This window comes from Schistocerca cancellata, chromosome 9 (genome assembly GCF_023864275.1).
Source record: "Schistocerca cancellata isolate TAMUIC-IGC-003103 chromosome 9, iqSchCanc2.1, whole genome shotgun sequence".
NCBI classification, from domain to species: domain Eukaryota; kingdom Metazoa; phylum Arthropoda; class Insecta; order Orthoptera; family Acrididae; genus Schistocerca; species Schistocerca cancellata.
In genome coordinates this window covers 166,962,726-166,987,500 of record NC_064634.1, presented here as the reverse complement: position 1 = coordinate 166,987,500, position 24,775 = coordinate 166,962,726, and the positions used below count along the sequence as shown (strand labels likewise).

General features: G+C 46.2%; 1 protein-coding gene across 2 annotated transcripts in view; it reads right to left on the bottom strand.

Annotated features, from left to right (window-relative positions):
* Positions 1–24,775, bottom strand: part of LOC126100237 (netrin receptor UNC5B) — a 345,034-nt gene that overhangs the window by 40,383 nt on the left and 279,876 nt on the right. For both annotated transcript variants that reach the window (XM_049910817.1, XM_049910818.1), the window contains 5 exons: positions 18,529–18,714; positions 15,120–15,305; positions 7,959–8,012; positions 3,628–4,020; positions 1,481–1,827 (listed from right to left, as the gene is read on the bottom strand). In XM_049910817.1, the coding sequence (XP_049766774.1) occupies positions 1,481–1,827; positions 3,628–4,020; positions 7,959–8,012; positions 15,120–15,305; positions 18,529–18,714 (1,166 nt within the window). The remainder of the gene's footprint in view (positions 1–1,480; positions 1,828–3,627; positions 4,021–7,958; positions 8,013–15,119; positions 15,306–18,528; positions 18,715–24,775) is intronic.

The window sequence follows — 24,775 nt, the reverse complement described above, 5'->3', positions numbered from 1 at the left end:
CTCACTTGCCGCGAGTACTCGGCGAGAGTGTGCGATTAGCATAGAATGACCTGCCAGAAGGGCGGCTCCTCGGGCGGCGTGGGGAAAGTTTAATTATAACAAGCCGGTATACTATTAGACTTGTACTCGCTCTCTGTAGCAGACTCACTTGCCGCGAGTACTCGGCGGGAGTGCGCGGTTAGCATACAATGACCTGCCAGAAGGGCGGCTGCTCGGGCGGCGTGGGGAAAGTTTAATTATAACAAGCCGGTATACTATTAGACTTGTACTCGCCCTCTGCAGCAGACTCACTTGCCACGAGTACTCGGCGAGAGTGCGCGTGCATCACGGACTGACCTGCCAGAAGGGCGGCTGGCTGGGCGGCATGGGGAAAGTTTAATTATAACCAGCCGGTACATTATTAGACTCGTACTCGCTCTCTGCAGCAGACTCACTTGCCGCGAGTACTCGGCGAGAGTGTGCGATTAGCATAGAATGACCTGCCAGAAGGGCGGCTCCTCGGGCGGCGTGGGGAAAGTTTAATTATAACAAGCCGGTATACTATTAGACTTGTACTCGCTCTCTGTAGCAGACTCACTTGCCGCGAGTACTCGGCGGGAGTGCGCGGTTAGCATACAATGACCTGCCAGAAGGGCGGCTGCTCGGGCGGCGTGGGGAAAGTTTAATTATAACAAGCCGGTATACTATTAGACTTGTACTCGCCCTCTGCAGCAGACTCACTTGCCGCGAGTACTCGGCGAGAGTGCGCGTGCATCTCGGACTGACCTGCCAGAAGGGCGGCTGGCTGGGCGGCATGGGGAAAGTTTAATTATAACCAGCCGGTACATTATTAGACTCGCACTCGCTCTCTGCAGCAGACTCACTTGCCGCGAGTACTCGGCGAGAGTGTGCGATTAGCATAGAATGACCTGCCAGAAGGGCGGCTCCTCGGGCGGCGTGGGGAAAGTTTAATTATAACAAGCCGGTATACTATTAGACTTGTACTCGCTCTCTGTAGCAGACTCACTTGCCGCGAGTACTCGGCGGGAGTGCGCGGTTAGCATACAATGACCTGCCAGAAGGGCGGCTGCTCGGGCGGCGTGGGGAAAGTTTAATTATAACAAGCCGGTATACTATTAGACTTGTACTCGCCCTCTGCAGCAGACTCACTTGCCACGAGTACTCGGCGAGAGTGCGCGTGCATCACGGACTGACCTGCCAGAAGGGCGGCTGGCTGGGCGGCATGGGGAAAGTTTAATTATAACCAGCCGGTACATTATTAGACTCGTACTCGCTCTCTGCAGCAGACTCACTTGCCGCGAGTACTCGGCGAGAGTGTGCGATTAGCATAGAATGACCTGCCAGAAGGGCGGCTCCTCGGGCGGCGTGGGGAAAGTTTAATTATAACAAGCCGGTATACTATTAGACTTGTACTCGCTCTCTGCAGCAGACTCACTTGCCGCGAGTACTCGGCGAGAGTGCGCGTGCATCACGGACTGACCTGCCAGAAGGGCGGCTGGCCGGGCGGCGTGTCGCAGCACCAGACGGAGAGGCGCCAGGCGTCGTGCGGCGGCGCGGCGCAGTGCTGGAAGCTGAGGATGAGCGGCTTGGCGAGCTCGAGGCGCAGCGGGCCGCACATGACGACGGGCGAGAGGCGCACGCAGCCGTCGGGCAGCGGCGGGCGCGCGTCGCGCAGCAGCGCCACCAGCACGCGCTGGCGCCGCCCGCGCGCCACGCCGCCCTGCGGCACCGTCAGCGCCACGCCCAGCTCGGGCAGCTCGAGGCGCGCGCCCGCCGCCGTCGCCACGCCCGCCGCGCTCAGCTCCGGCTCCAGCGACGCCTGCAGCACTGCGAACGGGACAGAGCGCTCGATCAACACGGGGCTGCGGTTCGTCGCACTGGTGACGCCGCGTTGCTGCCCCACCATATCGAACCCTCTGGGCCGCTGTAAGTTTCCTAGAACTCGTACAGCTCGCGTAGGATAACTTGGCTCCTGTGCAGAAACAAACTCCCGTTCTCAGCGCTTCGCTAGTCCACCCTCTGTACCGAAGGGCCAGCCCCACCTCAGCTTGCTGTCGGCTACTACAAGGGGATCGTACGAACTTCGCTTCACCGATTTGATACAACTGACTGGATGTCTGGGGAGTGAATAGAAATTTAACATACGCTACTGGCCATTAAAATTGCTCCACCACGAAGATGACGTGCTACAGACGCGAAATTTAACCGATAGGAAGAAGATCCTGTGATATGCAAATGATTAGCTTTTCAGAGCATTCACACAAGGTTGGCGCCGGTGGCGACACCTACAACGTGCTGACATGAGCAAAGTTTCCAACCGATTTCTCAGACACAAACAGCAGTTGATCGGCGTTGCCTGGTGAAACGTTGTTGTGATGCCTCGTGTAAGGAGGAGAAATGCGTACCATCACGTTTCTGACTTTGATAAAGGTCGGATTGTAGCTATCGCGATTGCAGTTTATGGTATCGCGACATTGCTGCTCGCGTTGGTCGAGATCCAATGACTATTAGCAGAATATCGAATCGGTGGGTTTCGGAGGGTAATATGGAACGCCGTGCTGGATCCCAACGGCCTCGTATCACTAACAGTCGAGATGACAGGCATCTTATCCTCATGGCTGTAACGGATCGTGCAGCCACGTGTCGATCCCTGAGTCAACAGATGGGGAAGTTTGCAAGACAACGACCATCTGCACGAACAGTTCGACGACGTTTGCAGCAGCATGGACTATCAGCTCGGAGACCACGGCTGCGGTTACACTTGACGCTGCATCCAGACAGGAGCGCCTGCGATGGTGTACTCAACGACGAACCTGGGTGCACGAATGGCAAAACGTCATTTTTTCGGATGAATCTAGGTTCTGTTTACAGCATCATGATGGTCGTATCCGTGTTTGGCGACATCGCGGTGAACGCACATTGGAAGCTTGTATTCATCATCGCCATACTGGCGTATCATACGGCGTGATGGTAATGGGTGCCATTGGTTACACGTTTCGGTCACCTCTTGTTCGCATTGACGGCACTTTGAACAGTGGACGTTACATTTCAGATGTGTTACGACCCGTGGCTCTGCCCTTCATTCGATCCCTGCGAAACCCTACATTTCAGTAGGATAGTGCACTACCGCATGTTGCACGTCCTGTACGGGCCTTTCTGGATACTGAAAATGTTCGACTGCGGCCCCGGCCAGCACATTCTCCAAATGTCTCACCAATTGAAAACGTCTGGTCGATGGTGGCCGAGCAACTGGTCGTCACAATACGCCAGTCACTACTCTTGATGAACTGTGGCATCGTGTTGAAGCTGCATGGGCAGCTGTACCTGTACACGCCATCCAAGCTCTGTTTGACTGAATGCCCATGCGTATCAAGGCCGTTATTACGGCGAGAGGTGGTTGTTCTGGGTACTGATGTCTCAGGATCTATGCACCGAAATGGCGTGAAAATGTAATCACATGTCAGTTCTGGTATAATATATTTGTCCAATGAATACCCGTTTATCATCTGTATTTCTTCTTGGTGTAGTAATTTTAGTGGCCAGTAGCGCAGTTGTAATATTGCCACCTGCTGCGGCACTTTTTTTAAACGCCGCTTGCCTTTGCCGGCGGCAGCGGGTGGTGCCTACCTGAGGCGGTGCCGGCGCTGCTGAGGCTGGAGGTGGAGCCGCCGGGCCGCAGCGGCTCGTCGTAGTGGTGCTCCTCCTCGTCGTCGTCGTGGGAGAGGGCGCCGGGCGGCGGGGGCGGCGGCTCGCTGTAGGGGTACTCGTAGCAGGCGGCCGCGATCACCGCCGTCTGCGTCAGGTCGGGCTGCAGGCGGCGCTTCTCCGGGTCCGCGGCGAGCGCGCCCGCCGCCACGTCGCCGGCCGACGCGGGCGAGTAGAGGCCGCCGCCGGCGCCGCCCGCGCGCGCGCCCTTGCGCCGCCACAGCCAGCGGTAGCCGCCCGCCGCCGCCATCAGCGCGAACACCACCATCGCCACGGCCAGGCCCACGTACAGCGCCACGTCCGGCGGGTGCACCGCTGCACACAGGCATCACACACCACACATTAGACACTCTCAGCTTTTCACCTTCCTGCCGTGTACACTGAAGAGCCAAAGAAACTGGCACACCTGCCTAATATCGCGTAGGGCCCTCGGGACGACGCAGAAGTGCCCCAACACGACGTGCCGTGGACTAGACTAATGTCTGAAGTAGTGCTGGAGGGAATTGACACCATAAATCCTGCAGGGCTGTCCATAAATCCGTAAGAACCACATGTTACAGGGCATCCCAGATATGCTCAATTATGTTCATGTCTGGGGAGTTTAAACTCAGAAGAGTTCTCACGGAGGAGCTGTATTGCAATTATGGACGTGTGGGGTGTCGCATTGCCCTGCTGGAATTGCCCAAGTCTGTCGGAATGCACAATGGACACGAGCTGAAGCAGGTGATCAGACAGGATGCTTACGTACGTGTTACTTGTCAAAGTCGTATCTAGACGTATCAGAGGTCTCGTATCACTCCAATTGCACATGGCCCACACCATTACAGAGACTCCACGAGTTTGAACAGGCCCTCCTGACATGCACAGACCATTGGTTCATCAGATTGTCTCAGTACCCGTACACGTCCATCCACTCGATACAATTTGAAACACCTCCCACCAGGCAACATGTTTCCAGTCATCAACAGTCCAGTGTCGTTGTTGACGGTCCCTGGCGAGGCGTAAAGCTTTTTGTCGTGCAGTCATCAAGAGTACACGAGTGGGCCTTCGGCTCCGAAAGCCCATATCAATGAATGGTTCGCAAGCTGACACTTCTTGATGGCCCAGCATTTAAATCTGCAGCAATTTGCGGAAGGGTTGCACTTCTGTCACGCTGAACGATTCTTCAGTCGTTGCTGGTCCAGTTTGTGCAGGATCTTTATCCGTCCGCAGCGATGTCGGAGACTTGATTGATGTTTTACTGGATTCCTGATATTCACGGTACACTCGCGAAATGGCCCTACGGGGAAAATCCCCACTTTATCGCTACCTCGGAGATGCTATACCCCATCGCTCGTGCGCCGACTGTAACACCGCTTTCGAACTCACTTAACGATTGAAAGCTTGCCATTGTACAGCAGTAACCGATCTAACAACTGCAGCAGACACTTGTTGTCTTATATAGGTGTTGCCTACTGCAGCGCCGTGTTTTGCCTATTTACATATCTCTGTATTTGAATATACATGCCTACACTAGTTTCTTTGGCGCTTCACTGTTTAAGGTCCTTTCCATATTTATTTACACTTTATTTTCCCCATCATTACAGTTGCAAATATTTAGTACTTCGGTCTGTCTGCATGTGGCACTATAAGAGTAATCCTTGCACAGCAAAGCCCATTTTCCGAACTGCTCTCATTACGTGAACGGAGAACATTGTATGTGATCATCAAGGACAGCGCTGGAGTACTTTGTTTCTGTGAAAGGAGAATGTAAACACTGCAAATATTCGCAGGCGGTTGGTGGCAGTGTGTGGAGAGCGTGCACGATCACGAAAAGTGCTCTTGCAACCCGACAACGATCATCTCCATACATCGTTAAAATGGGGTTCCATGTACTGCCATACTCATCATATTCTCCTGACTTGGTCCCTCTCGATTCCTACCTATTTGTGGCTATGAAGAAATCTTTCTCAAACTGTGAGCAGCTGTCAGGGAATGAGTGCGACAGGCTCCAGGAAAGGGGTTCGAACAAGACCTACAGAAGTTAATGGGACCAAGTGGGGAGAATACTGTGGGTGAGGTTGTACGGGGAACCCCATTTCAGCCGTGGGAGCTGTGGTTTTCCTACTCTTATGGAGACACGCATTGTCGTGTTGCAAGATCACTTTCTGCGACGGTCCACACTCTCCATATATTGCCACGAACCGCCTGTGAATATCGAGAGGCTTGACACCCACCATTCACAGAAGCTACGTCATCCAGCGCTGATCCTGTTGCACCAGCGGAATCTTCTGCCTTTTGGCCGTTAACGTTCCGGTTACCTGCCCCGGGCGTTGACGTAAATTTCAGGCAGTTTAGTTTCCTCATCGTGTTGTTGCTGTCCAGCGCGGTGTGTAGTTTGATAGCTCCGTGTACGCTCGGTTGTGGGCGCCAATATGTTCTACGTTGTTCCGTTGGATGAAGTGGAAGTTATCTTGTCGGTGGGTCCGCTGACTGTCGGTCGGTTTGGTTGTCGTCGGATCGTGAATGGTTGGCCCGTCTGCCTGTCTGACCTAAGCGAGCGTCAGTGTTTGAATTACAGGCCGACCCTCGAACATCTGGGCGCCCTTGTGTGTACGCCTTATTTTTTAAAAATTTGTTCTTGTTGTTGGTACTTGTATGGCTTCTAGCCGGTTTTGTGTTTTAAAGTAGAGCTGTTTTACTCTTAAGGCCTTCAGCCTAGTTTAAGGTACTGTTTCACGGAAAGTCTTTGGCATTAAAAAAATTTTTTTTTTTTGAATTTTTAAGTCTTCGGCCTTCAGCCGAATTGAGTTTCAATTGTTTGTTCTTAGGGCTTTCAGCCTAAATTAAAGAACTGTTTCACGTAAGGATTTTGGTATTTTTAAAAAATTAATGTTTTGGAGTTTTAAGTGTTCGGCCTTCAGCCGATTTGAATTTAACTTGTCTACTTCAGCCTAACTAAAGAACTGTTTTAAGATAAGGCTTCCTTTTTAAATTTCTGATTATGCTAGCGTTTTAAGTTATTGGCCTTCAGCCGTTTTTACATAAAGTGGCTTTCAGTCCGCAATTAAGTCCCAAAGATTAAAGTTGTGTGTTTAAATTTTTTTTTGCATTCTGGTAATGTTTGATCAAATAATAAAGTTGTATGTTCGAGTGTAGCCGATAGCCCATTAGTTTGGCCCCTTTCCACAATTTATTCTATCCGTCTCTGTCCTGCAGGTTAAGCAGGGCATTTCAGTGCATTTTACTGTTATAAACACTACTATTTTTTCTCTATCTTTTTTTTATTACTTTCAGGACACCAATTGGTTTGTGACTGTGATTCAGACTCATACATACAATAAAAGAAATTTGTGTTTATTGCAGACGCAGTTTACAGTAGAACACTCCATGGAAGACGGAGCTGTACCTGATTGGATTGTTTGGGTGGAAGAGACCACACAGCGAGGTCATCGGTCTCAACGCATTAGGGAAGGACGGGGAAGGAAGTCGGCCGTGCCCTTTCAAAGGAACCATCCCGGCATTTGCCTGGAGCGATTTAGGGAAATCGCGGAAAACCTAAATCAGGATGGCCGGACCCGGGATTGAAACGTCGTCCTCCCGAATGCGAGTCCAGTGTGCTGTACCAGATGTCGGTATTTAAATGCAAACATTTGGGGATAGCCTTGGCCGTGACTTCACTACAAGTTACTGTAACTAGTTTCAGTTTACTTTGTTTCCATTATACGTTATGGAGGGTTAAAATTCCACCATCAAGTGGGCTTATGCCAATTATTAAGGCAAGTTTGTATTGTGAGTACGTCTTTTGGGTAACCTGTGCCACTGTGATATTAACGCGACAGGAAAGGAGCAAATGTTCACTGACAGCTGTGGACTACGTAACCATTACTACGAACAACACGCATCTCTTCATGCTTAATGTCTTCCCCGACGGTGACAGCATCTTTCAGCGAGATATCTGTCCGTGTCAAAAGGCCATAATCGTGCAACTGTCGTTTGAGGAACATAATATTGAACTCATACTCACGTCTCGGCCACCAAATTCGTCTTATTTGAACACGATGGAACACATCTGGGACACTGCAGAATCCATGCCACGCACAATCGCTGTTATACGGCGTTTGAAACGGGGACCAATATGCTATCAAGGAGGAAGTCATAATGTTTTGACTCAGCATCGCAGTTTACATCTGCAGAATGCTGTAGCGATTGTACACAATCTTTGAAGGTAAGTGTGTATTGCTGAAGCACGAATAATGGGATCAGTTGCTCACCTTCTTCTGACAGCTGCACCGAGTCATGGCTGCCAGCGGCTTCTGCCTGGTTCCCTGAAACAAAAATAATAAATAAATCACTTTCAAAAGCTCTACATCATTGCTTCACTTGCTCCTCATTTTTTCCAGAGCACGAATGCCAATTAAGATGGTGGTGGTTACTGTTTAACGTCCCGTCGACAACGAGGTCATTAGAGACGGAGCGCGAGCTCGGGTTAGGGAAGGATTGGGAAGGAAATCGGCCGTGCCCTTTCAAAGGAACCATCCCGGCATTTGCCTGAAACGATTTAGGGAAATCACGAAAAACCTAAATCAGGATGGCTGGAGACGGGATTGAACCGTCGTCCTCCCGAATGCGAGTCCAGTGTGCTAACCACTGCGCCACCTCTCTCGGTGCCAATTAAGAGATGATATATTTAACAAAGGATTGAATTGCATATTTCATGGAAGCACAAAGAGGATATAAATCTGGGACTTTCGCTACTTCCGCGACGAGACCATTCTTGATGGGACGCAAGCTCGAATTGGACGAGGACAGGGAGATAAATTGGCCGTGTCCTCCTAGTATCCTTTTTTATTAGTATTTACACGTCTAGTTCAGCAGGACCAAATAGAGGAGCCAATCTCCATGGTTATGGAACGAGACAGTACATGAAATAAACATCGGAAAAGTTAATAATAAATAAAATAAAATTTACATGAATCTTATGCCGTAGGCTGCTGAAAATACGAGTGTATTAGCATAATCAGTAATGTAAGACAGGCATTTGCTTAAATTTTTTCGTTAACTCCCGACAGAATAGAAGGAGCAAATTTTTCAATTTAGATTGAAAGTGCGAGAATTACTACTAAGATGTGGCACCCTACTAAAAATAGATATTGCAGAGCACTTTACGTCTTTCTGCAAGAGAGTAAGGAGGTGCGGTCCAAATACAAACAGGATGTCTACCTAGCATTAACTGAGTGAAAGCTGCTGATTCTTGCCAGTAAGCTGATATTGTTAATAAAAAGACATTACACATATACCGAGAGGTCAGTGCCATAATTCCCATACTCCCGTACAGGGCTCTAAAGGAGTTCGTGAACTCACACGACACGTTGCTCGAACTGCCGTTTTCTAAGCCCAAAATATGCTTTGCGTGTAGGAAGATTTAGCCAGAATCATCTGAAGATTTACCTCAGAATCATCTCGGCATTCACTTTAATCTATACACGAAAGCCGCCGGAAGCTTGGATTTTAACCTAACTCTGGCGGAAGGTGATTCCAGTACCTTATCCACTGTGAATCTTCGGTAGGTACTTGGAAGTAGAATCCAGTATCCTTGTTAACATATATTGATCTTTCTCTTTCGTGCCAATTAATTCAAGTTTAAGAAGATGAGAGTTTTGCTAGGTCTCTAAATGTGCTGGACAGTGCAGTGCAACGAGTTTACATTCTCCATTAAGCACAATTTTATAGGTTCGCGTGAGAAACATTGGGAAGCGCCGGAAAAGCAACAAACATGAAGAAGAAGAAAGAGGAAGGAATCATAGTGATCGGTGAAAGATGGTGCAAACCATGGTTGGTAATTTTGAAAATCTCCTAGGTCTTAATTCAACTAGTGGATGGATTGTGTCACCTAAATAGGAAGAAAACCACAAAAAAACTGTGGGTGTGCGTGCGTGTACGTTGTTAATCATGTAATTGAATTTGCATGAAAAAGGTGCCGTTTTCACGATGACTGAGTATTGCCGAATTATGATCATAATCATTGTAGATATAGGATACATTCCTAACATATCCGCATATTACGGTAGGTGGAAAAAATTATTCAGAGCTTATGTATTGTAACTCATAAGATTATGGCGCAATATACTCGCTCGAAATGACAAAATACAGCAATACAAACAAAAATTAAAAGAAACAAAAGACATGGAGTGAATGGAAAATAGCAGATTAGCTAATGAAATACCGTTCAACAGGAAGCTGCGTTGTACGGTGACAACGTAGAAGCAGCCACAACAGACAGCCAACTAATCCCTGAATTGCTAAAGGAGAATTATATATTGCGTAAATACTTGATACGATACTGTAATGTGTACGTGTCATTATAGAGAAGCAATACGTGTATTAGATTTGTCATAGAAACACGTGTAATTACTATCACTGCGACTCTTATAATGACGAAAGACTTCAGCCGCAGTAACCGTTTATCGCATGTGACAACAGTGTTTCTAGATGTTACCATCTGGTTTTGATTTTCGTCGTAGCTTAAACTGCCTGTAAGTAGGGAAGAGCTCGAAAGATGGAGCAGAAATAATTCTTGATGCGTATGACGTCGTAAATTTTGAAACGTTGTGGTTCTAATGTGATACGGAACAGCACGGTCTGCTGCTGCATGCTTCCTACAGACACTCGGCGCCGACACTATACTGTGCAGCTAAATCGAGGACAGTTCCAGATTTTATTCAGCTGAACCGTTAAATGGAGTTTATGTAGACACATATTAAATCCGCCGGAGCGATCAAAGACATGCTGTCTGTGCCGCACGGACAGGGCAGAATGCGGTTTCCAACCGATTTTACACGCCATTTTCGTGCCACCATTAGCACTTTCTACGTTTCTTCCGTGAACCCACTTATCCGTCAGCACGAATACTCTGAAAAACACTTTAACGGCCAATGCAGAGGGCTCTCATTTCAGTGTAGCATATCACTGTTAAAAATTATTCTCGTCACGTCGCAATCCGTGGGAAAAATAATCGCTCATTCCTTGCTGTATCCAGAATTTGATCTTATCTTCACAAAAACAAGAGCAGAAGTATGCTGGGTGTGTCATAACTACTAAGGGGTGCAAGTATACGGTAACAGAAGCAAAAACGTTCCAGCAAACATGAGGTCGTCATCAAGCCATTTTGGATATAACAGTGGATTTACACCGACATCTACATGACTACTCTGCAATTCACACTTCAGTTCCTGGAAGAGGATTCATCTGACCACCTCCGGAAAATTTCTCTACCATTCCACTCTCGAACAAACCACCTTCATACAATGTCTCTACAGTTTCACTCTCGAACACCGCATGGGAAAACCAACACTTTCATCTGCCCGCGCGAGCTCTGATTGCTTTCATTTTATTACGATAATCCTTCCTCCCACTGTAGGTTGGCACCAACAAAACATTTTCGCTTTCGGAGGAGAATGGTGGCGACTGAAATGTTACGAAAAGATCTCGCCCTAACGATAACACATTTGTTTAAATGATTGCCATCTGAACTTGAGCCACGGCTCGAAAGATTCCAATAGTGAGCAAATTAATGCGAGTTAGAAACTTGGAGGGTTACTCTATCCACTGATAGGTCTCTGTTTTCTGTATTTCTTGTAGTATTTGCGCAGTTTTCTTCTGAAACCCTAGATGTCCTTACGAATAACGCTAAACGTCCCAGCCCTCCACGCTTTAGAAAACAAAACGACAGGAAATATTTGTTCATATTGTTACTTCTGACTACGACATTGATTAAAATAACCACACATTTATGTCTTTCACTTCGAAAAAAATCGTAATGAAAGTGTTAAACAGTGATACATACACTGGTGGGCAAAACTTACGATCGAAAGTAACTTCTAAGTAACGTACCTTGATGAAACTTAGAACATACGTAGAAAGAACTGCTACAGTATAGTACAAAAGTAACTGAAAGAAATACGCAATGAGACGAACAGAAATAACACTTTTATTCGAGGACAATAGTTTTAATGAAGTAACCACGATTCATGATGGCCCCATAGACGTTACAAAAGGAGGAAGACGGTTCTCAATAGCGTGTGTGATCAAGGATGGCGTCCTCCCTCGCTGCCCAAAATGTTGGTAAAGAGCTCTTGTGGTAGTGCGTTCTGTTCCTCCAGCATCGTGACTGACAATTAATGGATGATCGTTGGTGCATTTGGGTGTGATGCAATACATCTGCCCAACGCATCCCAAGGTGATCGATGGGATAAGTCGGGGGAACGGGCAGGCTAGTCCATTCCCCGAATAACCTCCCCCTCCACTGTTCGATACGGTATCGCATTGTCCTCCATGAAAATGAAGTCAGGGCCGGCTGCACCCCTGAAAAGACGCACTGGAAAGGAGCGCGGTGTCACAATAAAGTTTATGAATCAGTGTAACGTATTCACAGATTGGAGATGAGTACACGCAAGCAACATCATGGTTCTGCACAGTGTAAGACCTGCACCACTAAAAGGATTAATAATTTCAGGGTACGTCCAGCATAGTCTAAAATGACTGTTTTGGTGGTCCAAGTGCTATGATGTGGGAATGCATAATGTTGCAGGGGTGTACCGACATCTAAATCTTTCAACACTGTAGCTCATCACTCAACATTATTATGACGCTCTACTACTTTCCCATATGCGTCTTATCAGCCCTGACTTCATTTCTATGTATGACATTGCGCGACTGAACCGAAAAGCGCAAGTGGCGGAACTCTTGGGATGAGAGGATATTCAGCGAATTGACTGGCTTGCCCGATCGACCAAGTTAAATCCCATCGAGCACAAGTGGCACTTGCCGGCCGGTGTGGTCGAGCGGTTCCAGGTGTTTCCGTCTGGAACCGCGCGACCGCTACGGTCGCAGGTTCGAATCCTGCCTCGGGCATGGATGTGTGTGATGTCTTTAGGTTCGTTAGATTTAAGTAGTTCTAAGTTCTAGGCGACTGATGACCTAAGATGTTAAGTCCCATAGTGCTCAGAGCCATTTGAACCAACAAGAGGCACTTTGGGCAAACGTATGGTAGAATGTCCCACATGCGCCAACGACCATCCAGTTGTCAACCGCCATGGTGCGGGAATGGAAAGCCCTGGCACAAGAACTCCTTACCAACCTCGTGGCCAACATGAGAGAACGTTGCAGATACATACATACATTAATCCTTGTTCCACAGATCATGAATACGACATTTCGTAATGATGTGGAACATGCCACTTTAACATAAGTTTTCTTTACACAAAATAATTAATTTTTAATTTTTTATTATTTTTTCTTTTACAGTAACTACTTCATATTTAAGAATTCATCTATTGAGTAGAAGGAGTCGTCATTCAGAAATTCTTTTAATTTGGTTTTAAATGTTGGTTAGCTATCTGTCGGACTTTTAATATTATTTGGCAAATGACCAAAGATTTTTGTGGCAGCATAATCCACCCCTTTCTGTGCCGAAGTGAGATTTAATCCAGAATAGTGAATATCATCCTTTCTTCTAGTGTTGTAGCTATGCACTTCACTGTTATTTCTGAATTGGGATGGGTTATTAATGACAAATTTAATAAGTGGATATATTTATTGCGAAGGTACTGTGAATATCCCGAGTTCCTTAAATAAATGTCTGCAAGGTGGTCTTGGATGGGCTCCAGCTATTATTCTGATTACACGCTTTTGCGCAATGAATACTTTCTCTCTTAATGACGAATTGCCCCAAAATATGACGCCATATGAAAGCAGTGAATGAAACTAGGCATAGTAGGCTAATTTACTGATATGTTTATCACCAAAATTTGCAATAACCCTAATAGCATAAGTAGCTGAACCTAAACGTTTCAGCAGATCATCGATTTGCTTCTTCCAATTCAATTACTCATCAATCCACACACCCCAGAAAATTTGAGTATTCTACCTTAGCAACAGACTTCCGTTCATAGTCTTTATTTATCAATGGTGTTATGCCATTTACTGTACAGAATTGTATAAACTGTGTTTTCTCAAAATTTAATGAGAGTCCATTTGCAGAGAATCACTTAATAATTTTCTGAAAGAAACTATTTGCAATTTCCTCAGCTGATTCTTGCTTCTTGGGTGTAATATAATTGCATCATCAGCAAAAAGAACTAACTTTGCATCTTCATGAATATAGAGTGGTAAGTCATTAATATATATTTAGAACAGTAAGGGAGCCAAGACTGAACCCTGTGGGACACCATTCTTGATAACTCCCCAGTTAGAGGACTCTGCTGGTTTTTGTAGACTATCTGTACTGTTAATTTCAACCTTCTGCATTCTTCCAGTTTAGTATGAATTAAACTACTGTATTTGTTCACTGTCCCACTCATACCACAATACTTAAGCTTATCTAGAAGAATGTCATGATTCACACAATCAAAAGCCTTTGAGAGATCACAAAACATCCCAATGGGTGATATTCAGTTATTCATTGCATTTAATATTTGATCAGTGAAAGCATATATAGCATTTTCTGTTGAAAAGCCTTTCTGAAAACCAAATTGACATTTTGTTAGTACTTCATTTGTACAAATATGTGGCGCTACTCTTGAATACATTACTTTTCCAAGAAGTTTGGATAAATCTGCCAGAAGTGATATTGGGCGGTAGTTGTTAGCATCAGATCTATCCCCTTTTTTATGCAATGGTTTAACAATAGCATATTTCAATCTATCTGGAAAAATTCCCTGTTGAAGTGAGCTACTACATATGTGGCTGAGAATCCTACTTGTCTGTTGGGAACAAGTTTTTAGCAATCTGTTGGAAATGCCATCAATTCCAAGTGAGCTTTTACTTTTGAGTGAATTTATTAGTTTCCTAATTTCCGTAGGAGAGGTGGGTTGAATTTAAATTTTATCAAATTGCGTAGATATTGCCTCTTCCATATAGTGCCTTTCATTTTCTAATGAATTGCTAGAACCTATTTTTTTTACAACACTTAAAAAATGATTATTAAAAATGTTTTCTACTTCTGACTTCTAGTTAACAAACTTTTCATTGTGTTTGAGCATGCATTGTCGACCGCTCTGATCGCACATCCCATTAAGAACCATGTCCCACCTTGTGTAATGTCAAGGCAACCATCACGAATCGCGGTGACTTCAATGTAAGTATTGCCTTCGATCAAAAGTGTTATTTTTGCTCGCTTCATTACGTATTTCTTTCAGTTACGTTATGTACTATACAGTAGCATGTCTTTCCATGTATATGCCAATTTTCAACGAGCTACGTTACTTGGCAGCGACGCACCGTGTGGAGATTACTTTCGTCCTGAAGTTGTGCAGATCGGAGTATGTTATTCGGTGGGCTTAGTAGTGTAGTTAGTGTAGTGACTGCGGAGTGACAGTGTGAAAGTCCAGCAGGGAGGTAAAGAAGGAGGAGTAAGAGGCAGAGCGACGGCTTACCGGCGGAGAGCCTGCAGAGTCCCCCGGCGCAGTCGGCGACGGCGGTGTCCCTACCGGGGCAGAAGCGGCCCCCGTGGCTGGGAGGCGGGCTGGTGCAGGCGCGGTGCCGCTGCTGCCGGCAGTCGGGTCCGCACACCGACCACGGAGACCATGGCGACCAGCGGCCGTCCACCACCGTAGACGCCTCTGCCGGGGACAGTCACAACAGTCGTAAGCCACTGACTCCCCCCTCACCGCTCACAACAATATACTGCTGGCAAGGTTCCAAAAGGGCAGTTCAGAAAGTATCCGCTTTAGCACTGCAGACGCCATTTCCTTAAAAAAAAAAAACAGTCTACACTGAAGCTCCAAATCATCTGGTATAGGCGTGGGTATTCAAATGCAGAGAGATGTAAACAGCAGAATACGGCGCTACAGCCGGCAAAACAGTCGGTTACTGCTGCTACAATGGTACGTTATCATGATTTAAGTGAGTTTGAACCTGGTGTTATCGTCGGCGCACGAGCGATGGGACACAGCGTCTCCGAGATAGTGATGAAGTGGAGATTTTCCCCGTAGGACCATTTCACGAGTGTACCATGAATATCACGAACCCAGTAAAACATCTAATCTCCGACATCGCTGCGGCAGGAAAAAGATCTTGCTAGAAAGGACCAACAACGACTGAAGAGAATCGTTCAGCGTGACGGAAGTGCTTCTGCAAATGTCTGCTGATTTCAATGCGGGGCCACCAACAAGTGTCAGCGTGCGAACCATTCGACGACACATCATCGAAATAGTCTTTCGGAGTCGAAGGCCCATTCGTGTACCCTTGATGACTGCACGACATGCAGTTTTATGCCTCGCCTGGGCCCGTCAACACCGACATTGGATTGTTGATGACTGGAAATATATTGCCTGATCGAACGAGTCTCGTTTCAGATTGTATCGAGCGGATGGACGTGTACGGGTATGGAGACAACCTCGTGAATCCATGGACCCTGCACGTCATAAGGGGGCTGTTCAAGCTGGTGGAGGCTCTGTAATGACGTCGGGCCTGTGCAGCTGGAGTGATGCGGGACCCCTGATACCTCTAGATTTGACTGACAGGTGACACGTACGTAAGAATCCTGTGTGATCACCTGAATCCATTCATATCCATTGTGCACTCCGACGGGCTTGGGCAATTCCAGCAGGGCAATGCGACACCCCACACGTTCACAATTGCCACAGAGTGGCTCCAGGAACACTCTTCTGACTTTAAACACTTCCGCTGGCCACCAAACTTCCCCAGACCTGAACATTATTGAGAATATCTGGGATGACTTGCAATTTGCTGCTCAGAAGAGATCTCCACCCCTCGTACTCTTACATATTTATGGACAACCCTGCAGGATTCAAGGTGTCAGTTCCCTCCAGCACTACTTCAGACATTAGTCGAGTCCATGCCACGTCACTGTGCGGCACTTCTGCGCGCTCGCGGGACTCGTGCACGATATTAGGAAGGTGTACCAGTTCCTTTACCTCTTCAGTGTCCTATTCTACGTTGTCCTCTTCAACGACATACACTTTTCCGAACAGGCCGGGCATTTGTAGGCTAACGAGTTAAGTACCGCCGTTCTAAGTCAGAGGCGGACCAACTGGACCCGACCGGCGAATGGTCTCATGTGGATGCGATAAGGAGGGGTGGGCGCAGCATAATGCACTCCCAGCCGTCGCCGGCTTAGTGGACCTGGTACTCTAACCACTACTCCATCGAGTAGCTCCTCAATAGGCATCATGAGGATGACTGCATCCTGTTACAGACCTCAAACCAAGGAAAAGTCCCTGACAGTATCGCGAATCGAACCCGGATCCTCTGGATGGCAGCCAGCTGTGCTGACCGCTCAACTACGGAGGCGGACATCTGCTTTGAGTGCTTGCACTGAAACCTACATATCAAAGCATGTAGCACGGTTTCAGACCTAGTGATATTTATTGCATGTCGCTTTAAGGGAGTTTCAATTTTACGGCCAATAAACTACAGTTTGTTTCACTCTGTGGAGTCACCGGCCCCCTTCAGAAAATTTTGTCGTGCTCTCGGTGCTAAGGGGTTCACAGGCATGTAGCTTGGAAACAAACACCCACTACCTTCTTCTCTGTCTTGATTGAGCCCTAAAACATCGAATTCATTTGGTACTAAAGGCTTGATCCGACCTTGCCTGCACTACCATTGGGAAGTAGAGCCAGTGAGCTCACAGATTAAGGACAGGACGCAACTCTACTCAGACAATAGTGTACTACCGACTATTTTAAACAGCTATAATTAGAAAAGAAATGACTACAATTACGCAAATTACGAAACTCACACAAGAAGGCACTGGGGTTAGTAGTAAAAGCATGTGGATTCTAAGTGGTTGTCATTCTTCCGGAAAACAACGCCAGGTCAGTCAAGAAAATATTTTTTGAAGTCATAAGGGGCGATAGCGATCTTCTTAAGCGGTATAATAAAAGCAGTGAATCTAGATCGCAACTAATATATTTTTAATCTGGTTACCTGATTTAGTCAAAATGTGACCGTCTTCAGACGATTAATTCCTTGGTGACATGCGACACGGAGCTGCTGCACGTGCCGAAAGGTACCACAAAATGCAGTTAGATTTGCTTTTGGAAGGGCGTCCGCATTGAGCTAAACACGTGTCTTTCTTTTCTTCTATTAGCCAGAGATGGTTCGCTCAAGTTTCAGCATCATCAGTGGGCTTTCTATTAAACACCAGGAAAAATATTCTTTATTACCTGTATAGATATAAATTTGACGTGTCAAGAAAGTACGAGTATTTACAGATTTGAGAAACAAAGTTTTGTATAAATAGCTTAGTTGCAGATAAACTGTGAAAGGAAAAAAAAACTGCCATACAAAACACAAAAAACCTAGGAAAACCATAGCATGTTCTGTTTTGAAATTTGTATGTAAATATTTTCTTAAAAACTCGAATTTATATGTGTTCAGGCAGTGAAGAACATTTTTGAAGAAAATGAAAGCTCACTGATGGTGCTGAAAATTGAACGAAACGTGTCTGGGCAATAGACGGAAAGAAAACACTGTGTTTCGCTCAAGTCTGACCGCTTCCAAACACAAATTTATTTACAAGCAAATACGGACAGAAGAGCTTCAACCTGAAGACGGTTATGCAACTGCAGTTGCTGATAGGTACTTTTCCTTACATGCAGTATCTCCGTGTACCTGCTCCGCGGTAGCGTATAATAATAACTCGGAAGTTAACCGTGACGTAAACAGTGCCAATCACGGTTACTCAGAGGGGGGGGCGGGGAAGGGGGTGGTTGTGATAGGCGTAGTTTAGCCAGTGGTACGACGGAATACGGCTATGTTGTTGCTACATAAAAGAAGAGACGTGTTGCGCTTTAACAGTGCTGGTGTTATATTACTGACCGGGCTGCTGCGGCGGGCACGGTCCGATGCACTCGGCCTTCTGGACGGCGGTGCCGGGGCAGGGCTGGCCGCCGTTGAGCGGCGCGGGGCTGGAGCACGAGCGCGTCCGGCGCACCACGCCCCGCTGCCCGCACCGCGCCGCGCTGCACTCCCCCCACGACGACCAGGCGCTCCAGCCGCCGTCCACTGCGCGCCACACACCACAAGGCACGTTACAACAGCTGCGGCCAGCAACACTGCAGCTACAGGGTGTCCGGCAAAGGACTCTCCCTCCACTTTGCAGCGGACTGTGCGCTGATATGAAACTTCCTGGCAGATTAAAACTGTGTGCCGGACTGAGACTCGAACTCGGGACCTTTGCCTTTCGCGGGCAAGTGCTCTACCAACTGAGCTACCCAAGCACGACTCACGCCCCGTCCTCACAACTTTACTTCCGCCAGTACCTCGTCTTCTACCTTCCAAACTTTGCAGAAGCTCTCCTGCCGGTCCCGAGTTCGAGTTTCGGTCCGGCACACAGTTTTAATCTGCCAGGAAGTTTCAAAGGACTGTCCCATTTTAAAATCAATTAGCATGCAAACAAAGGTCGTTAGAAAAGTGCAACAAACGGTAAGTTTATTGTGAAGGCTGTAAGAATTTTCACAGAAACTGAGTACCAGCATTGTCTCGACATGTATTTATCCCAATTCTGTTAGTACAGTTCCTCTTCCCCCCTCACTCTGTCTATCTCGTACATCCTCCTCTGTGTCCATTTCATTCTCCCCACTCACTCTGTCCACCTCCTCCACCCCACCCCTCTCCAATCTCCTCCTGCCTCTCTCTCTGTTCACCTGCTCCTTTCACCTCTCTCTGTCTGTCTGCTCCTCCCCTCTGTCTCTGTCCATCTGCTTCTTCCCCCTCCATCCATCTCCTCCTGTCCCCTCCGAGTTCATCTCCTCTTGTCCCTTCTATTTCCTCCCTGCCCACTCTGTCTCCTCCTCCGCCCTCTCTCTCACCCACTCACACTCTCTGTCCATCTCCACATGCCCCCCCCCCCCTTTCTGTGCCCCACAACTACTGACCTCTCTCTTTGTCCACTCCTCCTCACTACTCTCTCTGTCTATCTCCTACTCCTTCCTTCCTCTGTCCATTTCCTTCTCCCTACTCTCTCTCTCCATCTCCTTCTACTCCCTTTGTCCATTTTCCCCATCCCTTCTCTCCGTCTTCTTTCTCCTCACCCATATCTGCTTGCGTGCCCTCCTTTGCCCTCTTTGTCTGTCCGTCTCTTCCTCCCTACGTTATCACCCCCACTCGAAATAGGGGTTGCTGGTTCTTACCCCCAAAGTACTTCTATCCAGATAGTAGGTACTGTAATACGGGTACGAAATTTGGTTCAAATCGATACAAATCGGGACAAATATTTTACACGCGGCTTTGCCAACATACGAACTCACATATGTTTCACACACATCTGTACACTTATTTCATCTATATCTCTAGTGAATTTCGCCCTGCAGTTTCTTTTTCACGCAACTCAATGTTTATGACGTGTTTCTAGCACTGAAATATCAGCAAAGCGCAGTTTTCAAACATTGTTAAGTATCTCAAAAGCAATTGCATTTCGTTCGATTTCTTACCCCCATTTATTTTTAAATCTGTATTACAGTGAAAGTATTTGCACAATACTATAAATATCGACTGTACGCAGTGCGTGTCTTGTTCGGAAACAAACTTCTTCCATTCACTCACAGTGCTTGCTATGAACAGCAGTAATGTCCACTTTACACTTCGCGTACGAGCTTGTATTCAGTACTGCTCACTGCATACAACAGAATGCTGACTCTGATTGTGTCCTGCAAGCGGTTGCAAGACGCAGAGAACAGATATGGTATCGCCTAGGAGACGCAGAAAGATGACAAAAGATAGATAGAATTTTGATCTGGTAAGTCCTCGGCTGGAAACTTAGAAGATTCCGAATATGCTTACAGAGGAGGTCTCGGTTTGAGATAAGTTTTAATACATAAAACGATGATGACACCGGTGCTTGTCTCAGGCGACACAAAACTGAGTCCAGTTTAAAAATTTAAACGTAGTGTGGATAGGTTCACACGTGGAGTACATTCAGTCGACCTACGACTGAGGCTGTATTAAGAAGAGATCTAACTGCTACTAACTTTCAGTTAGTGATCTTGGGTACACAGGGAGCCAGCGCAGCCGCAGGCTTACAAAGGCAAACGTCGCAGGCTCCACAGTCTTCAAAAAAATGGTTAAATCGCTCTAAGCGCTATGGGACTTAACATCTGAGGTCATCAGTCCCCTAGACTTAGAACTACTTAAACCTAACTAACCTAAGGACATCACATACATCCATGTCCGAGGCAGGATTGGAACTTGCGACCGTAGTAGTCGCGCGGTTCCGGACTGAAGCGCCTAGAACCGCTCGGCCACACACACTCTTCAGCTACTGGCTTCTTCCTACTCTCAGCACTCCACTTGACGACAGTCAAGCAGTGTCGATTGAATCCTTGCATTATTTCATGTCGATAGTACAAAGAAACGTCTCCTGCTATTGAAAACTTCCTCGAAAAGTACCTTTCTCAAGCGACGCGCCACCCATGCCAAGAGTGGCTGCTTCTGCCTTTGATTACATTATCTGAAGTACACCTCAAACGGAAGTTATTCCGGTGCACAGCGAATGGACCACAGTCCGAGGCTCTTGCCGGCACTTAAACACTCCTTAAGCAAGTGTTGTTCCAGAATACACAGTGAACGACCACGGGCCGCTGTTCTAAAAAGGCGCCTTCGCTCGTATTGGCTCAAACATAGCTCCGAATTCTATACCAATGCTTGCCATTATTAATTAGAAATGATACATTGCGCATTTTTGCGTTGAGACACTAAAAGATGAACAGGAAATTTTAGTGTTCGTGTTTACTGCTTCTATGCGTTGAAGCGTGTGATGACACCTCATTGATGATTGCAACTTTTTTTTTCGATTCCTCCCGAAGGGGGCGGACTGGCAGCAGCTTAGTACGCCGCTCTTCAGCCTACAGAGTTTTTAAAACGTAAGAAGAAGAGAATAAACAATAAAAGCAGGCGATAAAACGGTGACGTAAATAGTAAAGGGCGGAAAATTGTGAAAAGTTAAAACATAAAACAAAGGGTTCGCGATGCTAATAAAATATACAGAAAGCAGACCGGTAGAATAGCAGACACACAATTAAAAAAACGAGGCGACAGTCTGGTTTCTGTTCCCAAGAGATGTAAAAATCACACCCAGCGACAGTATGATTTCCGTTCGCAACACTTTGGAAAAGATGTACAACACTGAACACTCACTGCAAACACGGTACTAAAAAATTCGGTACGAAGATGACACATCACAGCCAAGGACAGATGGGGGGTGGGGGAACTGAACAGATGAGGGGGAAAAAATGGGGAGGAGAGGAAAAATGAAGTAGGGTGGGGAATTACTTTTGCAAAGGACGAGTTTATTTACGCATGCTGACAAGAGCTGTACTGCTTCCGGGCTCTTAACTGTTAGCAGCTTTCGTAACTACTACTTCTAAATACATACATACTACAAAATAAATATACTGTATGTTTGTTGAGGGCATGCTGGAAAATAACGCCTCCGAATTTTTCATTCTATTCTCAATATCAGTTCAGATATTACCCGTCGTGCATATTATTCGGTCGAGTTTCCGCTTCGGAGAGGTAACTTGCAACATTCAGCCGCTAGGTGGCTCCGAATTGAATCGTGTAACGCGGCGGTGTGCAACGTAATTATGTCGATGCACGAGAGACCCTAAAAAAACTGAAAGTAGAATTTCGCAGAGTTATTCCACACACGGAACACAATCTCCTTGAGCACGACACTGCCAGAGCACACATGAGCTCTGTGACATCCGCAACAATGCGGGCCGTTGGGTTCACTGCCATCGATCATCCTCCATACAGTCCCAACTTGGCCTCATTCGATTTTCATTTGCTTCCAAAACGTAAATAACTATATCGATGACTTCGCTTTGATAGTGCTGCAGTGCTGCAAGCAGACCTGAGATTGTGGCTCCGTCAACAAAGGCAAACATTCCAAACTGACGGTATCAAAAAAGGGGTCGATCGTTGGGAGAAGTGTGCTCATCGCCACCGTGGCTATCCTCAGAAATAAATATGTAGATACGAAGAATAAAAATGCAGAATGTTAATAACGTTTTTTTCAAATCTTTAAGAGTTTTCACCTAAAAAATTTGGGACCTTACTTTTCAGCACGTCATTGTACTATGTATATTCCCCGTCTCGTCCTAAACCACTGGAACGATTTCAACCAAACTTCGTACACATATCACTTACTGCCTGGAAATAATGCTATGGAGGTAAGAACAGTCTAACTATCAAAGAGGAAGGATGGGGGTGAAAACGATGTGTAGTGCAGGACGCGTGAATATCCTGTTTTATTGACTCATTATTTGAGAAGGAGAGCACTTAGTGACTTGCAACGAACTTTACACATACTTTCAAACTTTCACGAAACTTTTTCTGACAAGCTCCACAAAACGGTGAAAGGGAAAAAGTTTATTGCTTTCTACAGTTTCGCTGTTCATGCAGTAAAACTGCCGCATCAGCCATGAAATTTTAATTTATTATTTCTTTACTCGCAACAGTATTCGTGACACATTTTGGAGACAGCATACCCATGTCGCACTGGATGTACTTGCAAAGTCATATCATTGCACGATACATAGGTCAGGATGGGTGACCGTCCGGTCTGCTGAGCGCTGTGAGCCAGCGGGGGCACTAGGCCATTGTGAGTCCCAATGAGGAGCTAAATGGGAGAGCGGTGTGCTGACCGCGTGCCCCTCCATATCCGCAATCAGTGAAGCGTGTGATTGAGGATGACACGGCGGTCGTTCGGTACCCTTGGGCCTTCAAGGCCGGTTCGGGCGGAGTTTTAGAGGGAGACCAACATTTGACTACAGAAAGCAGGTTCAGTAGAATGTCTGAAGAGGCTTGTGCATGATAAGACTATAGTGAATAGCTCCCTCAAACCGATATTCAGACAGGAGACTACAAGAACAACAGCGTTTGACAAGATGTGTGAAAAATAGTAATAATTTACATCGGGTACCTTGTAAAATTACATAACAGACAGGGTTGTGAAAGTGTGGCATATCGTGGATGTGCATCGATATTGTTTGTATATTTCGTCAGAGTAATATCTGCGTACGTGTATCGATATTTTTTCTACGAAATGTCGATATTCCAACATCGCCTCCAACTCTAGCAGAAACGTGGTACGATGCACTCACTAGGAGCCTCACATTATACAACTTCACGCTATGGTCCGTACTTGGTTATTCGAAACCATTTCAGCCGTTTCACTGTTGTGTTTGTTGACGAAATATTTCAAAGCGCGACAGACGTACCGAGAAACTCCACAGGTATGTTTTTTCTATATTTCTCATGCACTTATCACAGGACTCGTTTCACTTTATTGATAAAGTGTCACCAGGGGTGACGCGTTGATTATTTCTTTGTACTTGTTTTGAAAGTAACTGGTTTTTGCTGTTGTTGCTAACAAGCATTGCAGCCGACAACAGTTTGATGTAACTTACGTGAAAATGAGAATAAACTTTCGACAACCGCAGTGTCTGCTAGCAACGGGAGAAAAACCCAATTCTCTTCAAAATATGTGTAAGGGAAAAATGAACGCCAGTAGCCATTGTTGATGTTGTCGTAATTTAATTATTATTTCAGATATTATATTTGTGGCAGTAGTATGTGATATTTCTTCAGAGTTATTTTTTAATTACTTTTCTGCCTTATTGTGGTTGGCTACGTATTTCCGCGATGCGGTATACTATTTAGCGGCTTGACTGTTATCACCGTTATTTAATTTGTAATTAGGATTTGAAAAACAAACTTCCGAAGATCGCAGGCTCTTTGCCCACAACAACCAATCTGGCAAACATTTGCCATCCCACCCGACATGAAATTTTCACACAATATGCTCATCATTATTTAAGTATAGGCACGTCTAAGTACGTAATAAAGACATTAAATTACAGACATTCTCACAGTTTTAACTGTAGATCCGTCAACACTTGTACAGTAAACCTAGAACAAAATGTCTCCCTTCCTTTATCTAGTCTGACATTGATATCACAACACTTCCTGCAAACGTGACGTCATTTTGACAAACGATGCAGCAATATCGACAATCGATGCGACAGGCGCCATATTCATTTTTACATGTTTAGCTGTTTTGTAT